A 17,156-nucleotide genomic window follows, 5' to 3' on the forward strand; every position below is an offset into this window, starting at 1 on the left:
CTTTTTGTCTTTCCCCTGCCTCCCAGCATGTTCAGGGAGGCCAAGCAAGACATTTTCCTTTTCTGCATACTTGAAGTGCTTGGCATCTGTTTACATTGCTGCAAATGCTGAGATAAACTTCTAGGCTCCCTTCCCAAAGCGCCTGGAAGGAAACAACTGACACGTACTCTTAATGCCCTGGGTTTTTGAGACATTTCCTACTCACCGGGGTAACAGAGCCTTTCCCATGAGAACCACTGGTTACAAATGGTAATGCCTGATAAATTTAATGTGACATACATGCACCACACTGTTCTCTTGCAGGGGTTAGTGGAGGATGGGAAGCACAGAACCCAGTGCTCAACTTCTCCGGGTAATCTGGGTCCTGCTCAGGCCTAACTTTCCCTTTACACCCAACACAGGCTAACTGCTGGGTTCCTTCTGTGGCCCCTACTGCATTCCCAGCCTTTTCTGAGGCTACTCCCCTGGCTCTGCTGTGGGAAAATTATTAGCCTCTGTGTGTGTACCTCATTAATTTTTAGAGCTGTTATGCCTGACCAGAGGCATGTATTTCACAACACTAAAATCCTGAAGGGAAGATGCATGGCAAGACCTGTGGGTCAAAGTGGCACTGTGTCTATTCTAAAGGACAGCAGTGAGTTGTGGCCTCCTTGAACTTACACCTGCTGTAGCTAAAACTTTTGAAGTTAGCTGCTTCTGCCTGAGGAGAAACTTCACTGTGCACCAAATTCAGAGCAAAATCTTTTCATCTGATTATTAAGAGAGCAAGTAGTAGTTATCACCAGAGAGGTATTTTTCCCCTGGAAAAACATTGGTTGAAACCACATCTTTTGCTTTATTAAGAGCTAGTAAAGAATAGCAGCTCATGATTTAGAGTTTGGGCCCAGGAGACTCCCTGAGTCAGTTTTACTGGTGAAAACCCACTTGTGTATTAGCAATCTTAACTTCTGTAAACCGCAGCATTCCTTCCCTGCCTGCAAGAGTATCAGTTCATCTCATCTCCATCCTGGTCAAGCATGGTCTTGTTGACACCCTGGGAATGAAACTGCCTGAGTCTCAAGCCCTGCATGCCATACCAGCTCTCATGCTGAGCCCAGAGCTTTCTGACAGCATGCATAGGGGTCAGCAGCTCCAGACACCCTGCCACAATGCCAAAGAACCAGGACAAGCCTGGTGTTGGCAGAGGGGCATCCAGTTAAATGTCTGTGATGGAGACACCTTGGGATCTGCCTGCCTGAGAAGTGTGCTGGGAGCAGGGGAATTGCTCTCTGCAATTGTGTCAGCCCCAAATTGGACACCCCAAGGCCTGTGAAACACAAGCCATCTATATTGTTCAAAACATGTGGCTCCATCAATGCTATAATATAGGTGGCAAACAACAAAAAGTATCTACATAAAGAGAAATCCATAGTTCAAGTGTTGCTTCCCAAAGTAGTTCTGGAACCACACTTGCCTTAAAAGGGCAACCCAACCATGTCCTTGGAAGGAAACCAGTTCCTCCCAGAAGAATCATACAGAATAGACCTGATGAGTGACACATCTGTGAAGAGTTGTAGAGCTCCAGTTTCTCCAAAGTTTGAATTCAAATGGTTCTGGGGAGCTTCATCCTGCAACACGAGTGTTTCTGCAAAGCTTTTTGTACTGTATATTTCAGCACACACACACAAGTCATACATGACCAGCGCCCATGGTAGGAACCCAAACATAGCGCACCCAAAAATGTGTGCTACAGGAAATGCAAACTGGAATCGTAGCCTGAGCATGAGAAATTAAAAGGCAAATCAGCAGATATGGTTAGATAATCTAAGTGTGGTGATACTTCTTGTGCCTGAGATCTCTGCATTCTTTTGGACACTGAGCTGTGTCTACACCTTTCTGCAATCTTAGTGCAGGAGCAACTGCAGACTTTGAACCTCACACTGCCTACGACTGAAATACTATTTAATTCCAGGCACAACCAGCCAAATGAACAAGCAGAAAGGAATCACTTCAGGATCCTCTCCATTTCTATGCATTAAATCTTGTCAGAAAATGGTGACAGTGCAATGGCTTTTGCTTAGCAAAAACAAAAACTTGGCCACATGGAGAAAGGAGCCAAAAGTTACAGGATCAAAGGATGAAGTCTGCCTGGTGCATAATATCTGAGAAGGAATCCTTTCCACATGACCAGGGTCACTCAGACTTAGAGCCTGGTCAGGCTAGCCCATAAAGAATCTCAGACTGGCACCTTAGAAGGAAACACGATCAAAACTTAACATTAAAAGTTTCTAAAGCAATGAAGATGAACTGAGCATTAGCAATTTTCACTTGCCCCTGGTTTTTACTTTCAAGGCTCCCTTCCAAGAAGCGGGAGAGTCACGTTAAACCCGATCAGGCTTGGACAGGCTCATGTGGTTACAACTGGCATGTCTACACAGCCAATCTCTTCTCCACAAGCTCTGGCCACTCATGCCTCCCATGTGTGTACCCAAGCTCTCAGAGAAGACTGGGACAGAGATTCAAGAAGGATATTGTAGCAGGTCCAGAGGAGAGCAATGAGGCTGGTGACAGGACTAGAGGGAAAGTCTTAAAGGGATGGGCTGAAGGAGCTGGGGTTGTTTAGCCTGGAGAAGAGCAGACTCAGGGGGGACCTTCTCACTCTCTTCAACTACCTGAAGGGAGGTTGTGGTCAGGTGGGATCGGGCACTTTTTCCAGGCAACCAGCAACAAGACAAGAGGGTATGGCCTCAAGCTGCTCCAGGGGAGGTTTAGGTTTGATATCAGGAAGCACTTCCTCATGGAGAGGGTGATTAGACACTGGAATGGACTTCCCAGGAAAGCGGTGGAGGCACTGTCCCTGGATATGTTCAGGGAAAGGCTGGATGTGGCACTTAGTGCCCTGGTCTGGCTGATGTGGTGGTGTTGGTCATAGACTGGACCTGATGATCTCAAAGGTCTTTTCCAGCCTTGGTGATTCTGTGATTTCAAGCCACCCAAAGGGCTTGGTGTTTCCCTAGCCTTGCTATCAGTCTGCTACCTGGATGGAACCAGATCACAATACACCCTCGGGGTGGGGAAGCTTTACTTATTGATGTGGTTTCCAACACATCCCAGCAGCTCCCAAGTCACACAAGCTGGGAAGGGGAGGCAGCCTGCCATGTGCTTCATCAGCAGAAGACGGCACCTCCGTGGCCAGGACAAAGGTGTCAGTGTTGGGCCAAGCACATGGCGAGCCATGGCAGTAGCCACCAGGCCACTGGGATTGCAGCCAGGCTACAGCAGCTTTTAGCAGCTGCTTTTCTAACCCAGGGTGGGGAGATAGAAGGATGCATCTTGTTTTGTGTGAGAATAAAGGGAAATAAATGACACAGAACACTGATGGCCCAGAAGGACAAATAAATCAGAGGGATGATCTATTTTAAAGGAGAGATACTAAAAGTAGCACTAAGCAAGTCCCAAACTAAGCCCTGCTTAGTTTCAAATCAGCTCAAGAAATAAGAACAAAAGGCCACACCGTCACGTGCCAAGTGCCCTTAACTCTACCTGATTTTAAGGGGGTGACAGGTGCTGGCTGGGGGGGGAGGCACGGGCTGTCCCTCCTGGGATGGGACCCACAGCCAGCACAACCTCCTCCTGCAGGGAACTCTTCCCACCAGTGGAACAGAAACAACTCTCCCAGTCCCTCCTGCACAGCCATTAGAGTTCACCTAAAAATTTCCCAGGACTGATCAGAAAGAACATTCATTTCCACATAGATGAAAAAAACACAGGCCATAAAAACAATTAAATTGGGGAATATTTTCAGTGCTACCTTAGGAAGATATAAATTCTGGCTAATGAGAAATGGGAATTTACAACATGGCTGGTTCATGCAGTAGAGACAAGGAACATAATGATTCCCCAGTAGTGTCTAACAGTTAAGGGTTATAGCCTTTAACACATATGAACACAGACACTGAAGCTCAAATGAAAACAAAACCAAATCAAACCGTAACCAGCCCTTCTTTTGGGCTGACTCAGGCAATACTCCCAGGCCCACCCCACAGGGTTTTCAGAACATCCTGATATTCAAGAGACTGATTTTCCAGGTGAGTAGATGATCTTAAAGGTCTTTTCCAGCCAGAATGATTTTGTGATTCTGTACCAATGGGATAAACAGCAGCAAGATTCACTGAGCACTTTGTTGAAATCTGGATGAAATCTAAATAAGCTAACATACCAGTTGAAGATAAATCAGATCCAAATCCATCCTGTTCCCCACAGCAAAGTAGCTCCATCAAGCAGCAGAACGAGAGAAAAGACACATTTCCCTCCAAAGAGGGGACAGCCCACACAGCCGGAACAGACTTGGCTCTTTGTGTCCCAGAATTATTTTATTAGTGCAGAAACATGCAAGTATGTCTTCCAGTGGTGGCATGGTTGCCCAGGCACAAAATCACCTGTCTGCAAGAGGCTCCCATGAAGGGAACCCAAGGTCTTTTGAGGGACTTGAGCGCAGACTGTCACAGGATTAGTGACAGCAGGTGGATACCTGGGGTTGGACAAAGGATGCTGGGTAAGAGACTGGTGGGCAGAAGCAGAAGAAATCTTGCCTGTACAGAGAAGACTGGAATAAGGTAGCACAAGTCTGCAGCCAGGTAGCTGAAAAAAACTGAGCTCAGAACGTCCTTCAGGTGTGAGGGCTTCAAAAACAGTACTAGTAAGCAATAAACTACGGTATGTGGCAGTTGGCTAAAGAAAAGGGCCAGTGTGAACCCATCAGGTGATGGGACCAAGTACTTGGAAAAGGACAACCATGAAGCTGAGTAGAGGGTTCACACCTAACAAAAGCCATCAGGAGAACAATCTGCAATGAGCGAGATGCAGTAAAATCAAAAGAGACAACAGAGGCTACAAGAGAGACAAACCCCAAGCTACCATGCAACTGACAGATGAAACAGGAAGGGAGAAGATGAGAAGCAACAGGGCTCTGATATATTCTGCCAGCTCTGCCAAAAGAACGTTGAATTCATAGCTAGGATGAAAGCACTGAATACAGGACCCTATATCAACAATGAAGATGCAGTTACTTAGCCAAGCTTGTGCAAAAATCACTTTACGTATCTGTATTACTGGACTTGGTATTTCCATACACAGTTTAAAAAAAACAGTAAAATCACCTTTACTAAAATCACTACAAGGGGCAGGGCACTGAGCCATGTAAGGGAAAGACAGCATGGAAATGGGAGATTATTTTTCTTCTTTTATCACATCAGGCTTCTAGAACTTCAGTATCTTCAGAAGGTCAGTTTAATCTTTATATAAAGTCACCTCAGCAGTCATTTAAAGGTTCTCACGTAACAACATCATAGTTAATCAGAAGTCTTCCTAGCCCTCTGTCTGCAGCTTGCACTTCTCCGTTTTAAACCTGCGCTCGCTCACTGCCCATTCCTGACCTAGACTTGAACTGCCAGATTCCTAACAAGATCCAGAGGCTGCTCCAGTGAAACATGTTTAAAAGGTAAGCTAACACTGTGCCTTGAAGAACAGGATGGCTCTAAAAGACAGGTCTCATCTTAAGTCAAGAATATGTATACAGGAAAAGAAAACAAAACAAAAAAATGAAATAATGTTTTAATTTGACTTCTTCAAGATCCTACAAACCCTATTTGTTTAAAAGGAACAGACCAAGTCAGTCACCAAAAACTATGCTAGGAATTGCTAGGAAATGATCAGAATATGAAGCCCAGGAGAGACATGTTGATGACAAGAAAATGTAAGGAAGCTGGCAAGAAATCAACAGGTAGACATTGTTTAGACAGAACAATAAACGTGTTTGGGGTATTCTCACTGAGCTTTATGTAAGACATTGCGAGACTCTTACCCACAACTCCATAAGCTGCTTTTCTTCCTCTCTTCTTTGGAGCTGTGAGAGGTTACAGAAGCCACCAAACCTGTCCTGCTGTGATCTGATCTAATCTGGCCAGTACTGCTTGGATTCCACAGAAAGAAAAGGAAGACCTGAAAAAAGCACAGCTCTGAGGAACAGGGCAGAGGAGAGGAGTGATGATTTCAGTTTTAGGCTGAGCTTTTTGGAACCCTGGTTCCTTTGGATTTTCTGCCATCTGCCTTGAGCACCAACCACCATTCCTTTAAAATTTTGTCCCCTTTCAAAATGTCAATGATAAAAAAAAATAGCCCATCGTGGCTGAAAATCTTGGCCCCATTTTCCATATTTTCATCTTATTAATTACCAAGGCTGACTAAAAAAATACCAAGCTGTACTTGGCACTGTCAAGTCCATGGATGCAGGTAGGTTTTAGATAACCTTCCAATATAAGTATGAGCTCTGATATGACTAAGGCATCCAGGTGCTGCCCCCAACTCAGAGAAAGAACCTCAAATGGCTTTCTAGGTACCAGAGGTTGGCTGCTCTCTACTGCTTGTGCACACGCCACGGGAAGGCTGCTGAAATCTGCACTCTAAACTCTGAAGCACGCACCATGGTCCTTTCAGAGTGTGAACTCCTAATCATCAAGGACTGTGTGGAGCAGCATGCTGTCCAAAGCCTGAAGAATGAACTGCAAAGGCTGGGCACAGGTTAGCAATGGAACCAAGATCTAGAGCTGCAACGTGCCAGGCAGAGATGCACCTAAACCACCACCTTGTTTCCTTGGCTTTGCAAAGTGCCAGGCAGCTCCTGGGAAGTCCTTGTAACTGCCCAACTCTGCAGTGTCACATCACAAGCTAAGAAAAGCAGCCCTGCTGCAAGTGAACCTTGATTCCAAGGCTGCAGTTATCACTGAACAGATGGAGGCCCCAGCATGTTTTATGAAAGGCAGACTAACGCCGGAGCCAGGACTGCTTGAAGGCCCAGCTGCTGCCAGCAGGACATCAAGAAGGAAAGCAAACAACATGGTGCTCACCGGCAGGAGCCATGCTCACACAGAGGTCTCCAGCAGCACAAGGCTTCCTCCAAGGAAGTGCCTCAGTTTCCTATGTCCCTTCTCAGCCTCTTTTCACTGCTGAGGAAGTTCTCCCAACATTGTGCAACCAGGCTAGGAACATCATCCAAAGGAAAGGAAGGAACAGACCTTCACAAAGGCTGGGACGATGACCCAACTACAGCGCAGACTGCACTGATCCCAACAAGAAACAGAAACAGCCCTGGCAGCAGTTTCCAGATCAAGCCCAGCTCCATCAGTTCTGGGCAGGAAGGACACTCACTCCTCTGTTCCCCAGCTACATGAAGGCTGTGACTGTTGGACATGGCCAAGCTTGAAGGAACCCAACCCTGACAAGGGGTCAGGTGACTTCCACTTTCTGCCTCAGGATCTATCCATTTGCCAAGTGGGTTCTGTCTTTTACCTTCACTTCTCTCTGCCTTGATTTATGGCATGGAGTACATCTATTAAAAACATTCCCATTCAACATATGGGCAAAAACCATGAGAGAGTTTGCTAATTACAGCCAGATGGAGCAAACACTGGCACTGCACATTTTACAGCCATCAGTGGGCTTCCCAATACATTCTGGTTTACCTTTTAATTGTAAATGTCTCAGAAAAATTCAGGAATCAGCAAACCTAGGGCTGGCATCTAAAGCCTAAGCAAAGGCTGTATTGGTCTCCACCCTGATCTGCCATATCCAGTATTCTTGAACCTTTAAAATGCTGTTGGGCAGAGGGAGGTACATGCAATGGGTGGGAGAAGACAGTCAAAGAAGACTAGAGTTGAATCCTAACTGAAAGGTCCCAGGAGAGAAACAAACCATCATCTAACTGTGCACAGATACACCACCAGCATGCATGCTCACTGATGCTGGGCAGCACCTACAGAAACTGAAGCACAAAAGAAGAGAGGACCTTAAGTGTGACCTTTGCACGGTCATTACCATGAGCACAAAGAGACAAGGGAGGCCCGTGCCCCCTGGGCTGGACTGCTCTGCACTGTCCAAGAACCTGCCCTCTCCCCTTAGGGAGCAGCTTCAGGATGTTCCCAGTAAATGAAAACATCCACTCAGAAGTTACTCCCATCAAAGGCTGTGAGATGCCCTGCGAGGGCCACCTTTCTAATTAGCACGGCCCTCAGCAAGTCAGTTTCACTGCCAGATCAGAGAGTTGGCAATCGTTTCTAAACTCATCAGAGATGGAAAAAAGCCAGTCACTGTCAGAGCAGTATGGAAACACCTTCCTGCACTGCCACGTACCTTGTTCTCACAGCATGTGTCAGTGCAAAACTCTTCATAGCCTAAAGGAAAACACCTTTCCTTCACAAGGGGCAAAGCACATCATATATTGACTCAGCTGTTCTTACAACATTTTCTTGATTTCTCCTGCATTCACAGCCAACCTATCTTTCCCTTATGTAAAGGCAGTTTATCACCACCTGAACTTGGATTGCAGATTTTCTCACAGAGCTCAGAGTAGGCGGGCATCAACACCTTCTCACACAACCCAGCAACTTAATAGCTACTGCTGATCCCTGACACCAGATGAAATGACCAGAGCAATACCCCATGGAATAATGGGGCACAGAAGCACCTCCTGGAAATTGCCCATAATAAGCACCCTCATAGATTTACTAGGATCAAGCTAACAAATTACTCATAAAGTGATATTATCTTAATGAGAAACACTTCTGAACAAACCACTTCATGAGTGATTCACATTTTACAGACCTCAGAGCATTTGCACTATTGACTTAAATGATACACACACACTCTGGCAAGTGCTCCAGCCTCATCACAAAGGCCACAGCAGGTGAACACAGGGACTGCGAGAATGAAGCACCTCCCACTGCAGAAGAACAGGTTTGTGCCCATCTAAAGAACCTGAAGGTGCACAAGTCTGTGTGACCTGATGGGGTCCACCCACAGGTCCTGACGGAGCTGGTGGATGCAGTTGCTGATCCTCTGTCCATCACAGGTGAGAGGACATGGTGGTCTGGGGAGGTTTCTGCCAGTTGGAGCAAAGGGAACACAGCCCCTATTTTTAAAAAGAGGAAAAAGGAAGACCCGGGGAACTACAGGCCTGTCAGTCTTACCTCTGTGCCTGGCCAGGTCATGGAACAGATCCTCCTGGAAAATCTGCTAAGACACATGGAAAATAAGGAGGTGACTGGTGACAGCCAACATGGCTTCAGTAAAGCCAAATCATGTCTGACCAATTTAGTGGCCTCCTATGACAAGGCTACAGAGATGGTGGGTAGTGGCACAGCAACTGATGCCATCTACCTGGATTTGTGCAAGGTGTTTGACACTGTCCCACATGACATCCTGGTCTGCAAACTGACAAGACATGGATTTGACAGATAGAACACTCAGTGGACCAGTAACAGGCTGGATGGCCACACCCAGAGAGTGGCGGTCAATGGTTCAGTGTCCAAGTGGAGAGAAGTGACCAGTGGCATTCCTCAGGAGTCAGTATTGGGACCAGTGCTGTTCAACATCGTTGCTGGAGACATGGACAGTGGGATTTAGTGTCTCCTCAGGAAGTTTGCTGACAAAACCAAGTTGTGTGGTGTGGTTGACACCCTAGCGGGAAGGGATGCCATCCAGAGGGACCTTGACAGGCTGGAGAGGTGGGCCAATACCAACCTCATGAAGCTCAACAAGGTCCAGTGCAAGGTCCTGCACCTGAGTTGGCAAAATCCCAGGCAAAAGAAATACAGGCTGGGGGAAGAACGGCTGGAGAGCAGCCCTGAGGAAAAGGACTTGGGGATGGGAGGAGATGAGAAGTTCGACAGGAGCTGTCAGTGAGCGCTGGAGCCCAGAGGAGCAATTGTGTCCTGGGCTGCATCAAAAGAAGTGTGCCCAGCAGGGCCAGGGAGGGGATTCTGCCCCTCAGCTCTGCTCTGGTGAGACCCCACCTGGAGTGCTGTGTCCAGCTCTGGAGCCCTCAGCACAGGAGAGACATGGAGCTGTTGGAGAGAGTCCAGAGAAGGGCCATGAAGATGATCAAAGGGCTGGAGCAGCTCTGCTATGGATGAGGCTTTGTGCATTCTGGTCTAGTGAGAGGTGTCCCTGCCCATAGCAGGGAGGTTGGCTCCTGATGATCTTTAAGATCCCTTCCAACCTTCACCAGTCTATTTTAAAAAAATGAAACAAAAAACAAAACACCAAACAACGCCCCCCCAAAACAAACAAACAAACAAAAAAAAACAACCAAACGAAAACCAAACCAAAACCAAACAACAAAACAAAACAAGCAACAACAAAAAAACCAACACTCCCAACTTTTCCAAAGGGATTTAGCATATTAGCAAAGTCTGCAGTGAACTCATCCCACTAGATCTTTTCAGTTATGACAAACCATTTAACAGCACATTTCTGTATCCTGCAAAGTGTCATGAAGAATTAAACCTGGAGAGAAGCTCAACTGAAATCTTTCATAATCCGAAGCTAAGAACATCCAAACCACCTGTCTTGTTTTCACTGATGTGAAACAGGTCTGGTTATTTCTGAAAATAGAGAAGTCTGCCTACAGTCAGTGATCAAAAACTGAGGGTGGGGATGAGAGTGGAAAAAGAAAACAAAGTAAATGGGTAAATACAGCTCACTACTCCTGGCTTTTTCACTGTTATCTTTACTCTTTCAGCCTCTCTCCTCCTTGATCCAACAAGTAATAACAATCTGAGGCTTACACCATCACACAGCTTCCTACCAGCAAAGTGCAATGACACAACAGGATTGAGACCAGAAAGCAAGGAGGAAAGTGAGGGGGAGCAGTCAGCCAAAATGAATCAAGCAGTTCTGGGAAGTTGGTGCAAAATTCCTGTTTTAGGCTCTCTGTATAGCCAATCCCATAATGATAAGGGGATCTGTGAAAGTTTCCACTGCAGCAGCATTTTTTCCTGAATTGACTCCTACCACAGCAGTATCTAAGAGATGATCTTGAGTCCCTTACTTTGGAAATCATGTGAAATGCAGGACAAAACACCTGACAGCAGTGCTGGTCCCAGCCAGAGTGCTCCTGGGGCCTCTCAGTACCAGTGTTGTCAAACTTCCCATCAAGCATCCTTCTCCTCAACGTGAAGTCAGGGCAGCAGGGAGCCCAGGGGAAGTTACACTTCCAGAGCCAAGTGTACCTTATCTCAAAGGATAAGGTGGAGCTTTGCTTTTCCCCTCTTGCAAAGTTGGTTATTAAGTAATCTGTTTATGTCACACATACCAGCACTCCTTACAGTGGCACTACAGCAGTGTTCATTACCTTCAAGGAAAGGAACGTGCAGTGCTCTAAATGAATGGAAATGGTTTTCTCACACAGGAGGTTCAGCTTAGGGCAGAGCCTCTTCCTGATGTCCCTCAAGCAAGCCTACATTTTCCCACTTGCTCTCCTTCCGTGCTCTTAATCAGACATAGGCAGATCCCTCGTCTCGCCAAGTCACATTTCTGGGCACTTCTGTGCCATGTGAGTGATGGGCAGCAAAGCAGCTCTTCACCACTAACGTACGGAATCAATTTAGTCCTCCCACTGACAAAGACACTTAAGGAGAGCTGGAACAGAATAATTTCTGAATGTCAACAACTGATATCACTAATAAAACAGCAACACATTCCAGCAGAGGATCAGCCTGAGGTGTCCTCTTAGAGAAGCATTAAACACTCCCAGGAACCAGGCCAAAGGGACATACTTTTGTCAGGTATGTGTGGTTTCTGTTAACGTCACATTTACTCAGCAAGGGCATGACCGACAACTGCCCTGAGCTGAAAACCAATCAACATCCTACTGACCAGAAATGGCCATTTCTTCCCCCTTTCCTTCAAAAGCAAAGTCCTTCCTTCTCCCCCAACCTGCTACATAATCCAATTAGTAGTGATGTGGTAATTCAGAGTTGCTATCTCCATCTCATAGACATAATGCAAGGTCATCAGCTACCAATAAAATAATCCCACCCTGTTTCTCTCTTCTTGCAAAGAACATACAAAAGAGGGATGCTCACAATGATGACTTCAACATTCTGTCTTCACCTGTTTGAAATCAAATCAGTTCACAGGCAACAAAGGCAGCCTGCTTTCTGAGCATCTTATCATGTGTCCCAGTAGGGTCTGCCCCCTTCCCTCCTGCAAGCTCCTGTAGCTGGAGAATCCCCAAGTGCCCTAATACTGCACTGTCCACTCTCTTCTGATAAAGGCTACAAGTCCCCTTTCCCTAGCAGTGGGAAAACGGTCTCTCCTCTCTGCTCAGGTTTGGTTTTGGTTGGTTTTTTCCTATAAGTTCAGTGAAGTTAAGAGTAGCTTTAAAGCGTCTTCCTGGGAAACGTAACAAATATTGACTGCATTGACTGTTAGGTGCAAAAAATTATTGGGAGAGGAATGGAAAAAAGAGATAAGAGAGGCAAATAACTTTACAATATGCATATTGCTGCCTCATGAAAATAGGCTAAAAATAAAAACTCGCAGAAAAAATAAAATACACACAGAGGTAACAGCTCCAGTCGCTGCCACCTTCCTCCACAGCATGAAAGTGGCTAAAGTAATGGAGCGCACTTCAGAGACAACACTTTCAAGTCTCTAGACAAACGATCTCCTGTTCAAAACCACTCCACTTGCAGTGCAGAAATCACAAAGGGAGACTTAGAACCATCTGCATCAAGTGACAGCTGAAGGTCTTCACCCTGATGTTTTAGCCATTCCACTGGATCTTAAATTGGAAGAAGTTAGAATTAGATTAGACATCAGGAAGAAATTCTTTAGTGTGAGGCTGATCAGACGCTGGCACAGGTTGCCCAGGGAAGTTGTGGAAGCCCCATCCTTGGAAGCATTCAAGGGCAGGTTGGATGGGGCTTGGAGCAACCTGGTCTAGTGGAAGGTGTCCCTGCCCATGCAGGGGGGTTGGAACTAGATGATCTTTAATGTCCCTTCCAACCCAAACCAATCTGTGAGTCTACAGTTTATTCTGTACATGCAGACTATGACCATACACAGGGTACACACCCATGTACCAGATACACACATACAGTAACCGTACTTAACACACAGGGCACTTAACTGTGTGGGGAGTTAGAAGCAGCTGAGGCAAATAAGATCTCTCTATGAACTGAAGGCTGTCCTACCCTCGAAGAACCGACTAGCTGAGCTGCAGCTCTCCAGCTTCAGGGTGACACTGAGAGATGCCACTGGCCCTGCTACAGGGGGCAGCCCCTGTTGTGATTTAGCTGGGTCATCTGCAGAGGCCTGGTGAGAACCATGGCACTGCCTTTGGCACAAACACAGGAATTAGCTGGTTACACAGCTCCAAGTCTCTCTGGAGGCTCAGACAGGCAGCTACAGTTCTCAGAGGCCTGTCGTCTGCAATTAGAAATACTTGTTTCACCTCTTCTCCTTACCCCAGCGAGATAATCTGCAACTGGTCTGTTAGCCCAACTAAATCAAACGAGGATATCTACATGGAAACACATAGATAAACACACCCCAGCTACAAATATTGCTTAAGACGTTACCCACTACCTTTTCCATAGCACCTGCAGACGGTTAGGACACTTTTGCACTGCTCTTCACAAAAACTATTTGTATTATATTCCTTGTGTGTCACACATGGGCAATACACACCACAACAGCATGTGGCAACACTTAAGACAGTAAAACGTAAGAAATGTTCTCCCTCTCTCCCCTCTCTGATGTTTCTGCTGTGCCAAAGTATCAATTACTCTACAAGCAAGAGGCTAATACAAACTTCCTGTCACTCCAACCCTGCAGACAGCAAATGACCTAATTAAACCAAACATGATAACTTATAGCTGAAAACTTCCTGAAACTGAAGATTACTTTCTACAAGAGAGGAAGAAAAAACAGGCTTTTTCTAGTTTGATTTGCTGGAAGTGTTCTAATCTATCTTTTTGGAGATTATTTTCCTTCATACTGCTTGATCCTTTACTGTCCGTTAGCCCTGACAATGACATGGCTGTAACCTTATGCCTTTCAAAACATTTTAAACCAAAAAGCCACAGGCATTTCTTTGCAACTAAAGGAATTAGAATAAAATCCTATGTCTAAGTCAAGACGGGAAGGATAGCACTGTGAGGTGAAATGCTGGCCTCCTTTCCCATGTAGGTAGAGTGCATAGCCTATTATCCTTTACTCCTACTCCCCCACTAGTTTATCAAGCACAGCCAACCGATCCCCATAAAATAAGAAAAAGATAATTCTTTGCTGCAAAGAATTCATTCCTATCAGCTTAATAATTTTCCACAACCTTAAACTAAACTCCTTTGAATTCCTTTTACCTTTGGGATTTCACAACATTTTTTAAGAGGAAATAAAAACACTTACAAAGCAGTCTATTCCCTTCCTAAAAAGAAACTATTTGCTCTCTTAAAAAGTTCCTCTTCAAAGGAAAAAACCTCCCTCTTCATGCTTCCTAAGCTAAAAGGGCAACCCAGGCAAATGTCCACTTGCTGCCTCATGTCCAACATGACCCTCGGCACAAATTCTGCTGTTTTTCCCAGTTTGCTTCTCTATCTGCAACACACCTGCCCCCCCTATTCCAGCACCTCTAAGTGATATGCACTGCCACACTATATTCACGGAGGAAAGAAAAACAAAGAGCCCTGATATTTTCCAGGCACTATGCAAGCCACAGCAAACGTGATTTTGTGGGAATGTATGCCAGCAGCATGGAACAACATTCCCTCCTGAACTGAAAAAGAGGATTTATTTAAAAAGTCAGTTGCACCCCAACTGAGTGCTGGTGTTTCAGTCAATTTTAGGATTAACTACTGGGTAAAACAAAGGCTCCCTTTTTCTCTGCTAGCCAACTGTGCGGATCTAACACACAATCACAAACTGTGAAGGCACCCTTTCTCCCCAGCAGCTCGAGATCTCTTACCTTCCACTTCTTCTTCGTCACATACATGTTTAAGGAAGGAAGCCCCTCTATCCAGTACTGCCTCGTCCTCCATCCTATAGTAATAGAAAAGAAAAAAGGAATGCTCAGACTTCTCCTGGAGTGAGCTGTTTGAACCAGCCCAGGTCCTGGGCAGGTTAACTTGCAAGCTGTTGTTCATGTTTCTGTGGACACTGCTGTTCTCCTTCCAGTGCCGGCTGTTCCTTCATAGAGCTCCTTTCAAATGGCGTTTCGTTTAAGCTGGCCTCACGTAGCTTGAATTCTAACCTTGAGAGGACATCAGTGGTGACAGGTGTCAGAAAGGTAATCCCAGCTATAAGTCTTTGAGTTTGTTTCCTCCTTCTTTTTTCTCTTTTTTTTCTCAAAAGGACATATACACACAGAGGCAAGTTTGGGGCTGTGTGTGCAACAGCCAAGAGTTTGCAGAATTCCAGTATCCCTTTAAAGTTTTTCTCCAAGACCTGGGCTGCAGACCCACAGACACAAACAAGCACACAAACTACACAGACAGACACACACGTTGGAATGCACGGTGGGACACCAGCCTCTAGCCAGCCTCTTAATACCGGCAAAGCACACTTGTCTGTTGGGAGGCAAGCTGTGTGTCACATGTGCCTCACAGAAATCTGACATGAGGATTATCCACAGACCCAGCTACAGTCAGCCAGACCATCACAGCAGTCATTTATGCATGTCACCCATTCATTCATCCACCTGGGGATGGGTTTTAGTAGTTGCCTTCTTTCCCCTCCCCCTCTTATCTGCTCGTCTGCACCAAAAAGACTCCTAATTCTGTGCCTCCACCACAGAAGTCCTGCTTGGCACTGCCCAGAACTGGTGCTGCTACACTTCACCCACAAAATAAGATCCTGCAGGCTCTCCAAGGGCTCATCTGTAAACTCACTTTTGACAAGCAAATACAAAAATGCTCAAATAACACAGTAAAAAAAAAATAATAATGCAGCTATATTTAAATAATCTCCTTTCATACTGCCTAGGGGCTAAGCACACATTTGCTGCTCACTGCTGGACAGTCACTGTGGATGCTTTCTATCATAACACAACTGGAGACTGAGCTGCTAAGCTGTTTTCCTAGGGAGGAACAGGCATATGGGGGTAAGGAACAAGAAACATTACCTTTTCCTTATATTTCCTAGATGAAACAAGGATAGACTTGGAACAGAAAGAGATTAAGCCTTGAGAAGTTCTTTGCATCCCTGTTGCTTCCACTTGGGATCCCATGAGATCCTCCAAGTGCAGTAGCAGCAAACACTAATAATACACTTCTTTTAAAGGCACACTCAAATTCAAGGGAGTATAAAAACTGAACAGATGAATACCAAGAAATCAGAATTGCAGTGTCTTAGGATATTTACCTTGCATGTCAACACCTACTTGAGCCAAAAAAAAAAAAGAAGAATCAGCCACAGTAAGTGCCAGAGCCCTCATTTTCTGAATGCAGTTGCAGAGCAGGCAGTCTCCCACCTTTGCTGAGTTTTCCTGTACCTTAGCCCCCTTTGCACCACTGGCCTGACACTTAGCTCTTAGTCTGCAGATCAGCCCCCATGAACAAGTCTCAGATGTGTCATGGATAAAAAAGAACAAAGCAAAACAGGTCAGATTCAAAGCCAGTAACTCAGGATATGGAAATACATGGTTTTTTATTTGGGATTATTAGATGGTGGCAAAAACCACAGCATCACACCCAGAAACTAACATGAACATCAGCTCCAACATTTAGCTCCATTTCAGACCTTTGGAACCAGGCCACCCCCCCTTCACATGGGCTGTTTCTGCCCCCACTGTCTGCCAGAGAGCCAGGAGCCAGAGGGCTTGAAGAATATGTTTCTCTGACTGAAGAAAGGTACCATTTCCTGAGCAGCTGCTGCCTGTGCCAAGGGGTAGGATGTGCTTCCTGCTGACACAGCACACAAAGCCAGGACACAGAAGCCTCCCCTGACAACTCCAGCTCTTCATTAAATTATTCAAGAGCATTTATGCATCTTTTCTGAGGCAACAAAAGGGAACATGCTTCATGGTTGCTCTTGCTCGTTTGCAACAGTTGCAAAGGCACACCCCATTTTATTTTATTTTTTCCCCAGAGCAGCACAGTAGCTGCTTGCTATAAACACCAACTGAAAACATCTGGAACAGATGGGACTGGATTTCCAGGCCAAACAGAAACCACACTCATTTTATTACTCCATAAAGTCTGTTCTTATACTTTCACACAAAATGTGCCCTGGCATGTGCCTTCAGTCCCTGAGCACTGACACACTCAGGACCCCCAGTGTGTGTGTGTGCAATTACACCTGTGCATCCCATAGCTCCTGCTCCAACACCAGTTTCTCCC

General features: G+C 45.7%; 1 protein-coding gene across 7 annotated transcripts in view; it reads right to left on the reverse strand.

Annotated features, from left to right (window-relative positions):
• The window catches only part of SLC4A4 (solute carrier family 4 member 4), a 204,985-nt gene that overhangs the window by 125,529 nt on the left and 62,300 nt on the right, over positions 1 to 17,156 (reverse strand). For all 7 annotated transcript variants that reach the window (XM_051617728.1, XM_051617731.1, XM_051617729.1 and 4 more), the window contains one exon: positions 14,786 to 14,859. In XM_051617728.1, the coding sequence (XP_051473688.1) occupies positions 14,786 to 14,859 (74 nt within the window). The remainder of the gene's footprint in view (positions 1 to 14,785; positions 14,860 to 17,156) is intronic.

Source organism: Apus apus, chromosome 4, assembly GCF_020740795.1.
Source record: "Apus apus isolate bApuApu2 chromosome 4, bApuApu2.pri.cur, whole genome shotgun sequence".
In the NCBI taxonomy this organism is placed as follows: domain Eukaryota; kingdom Metazoa; phylum Chordata; class Aves; order Apodiformes; family Apodidae; genus Apus; species Apus apus.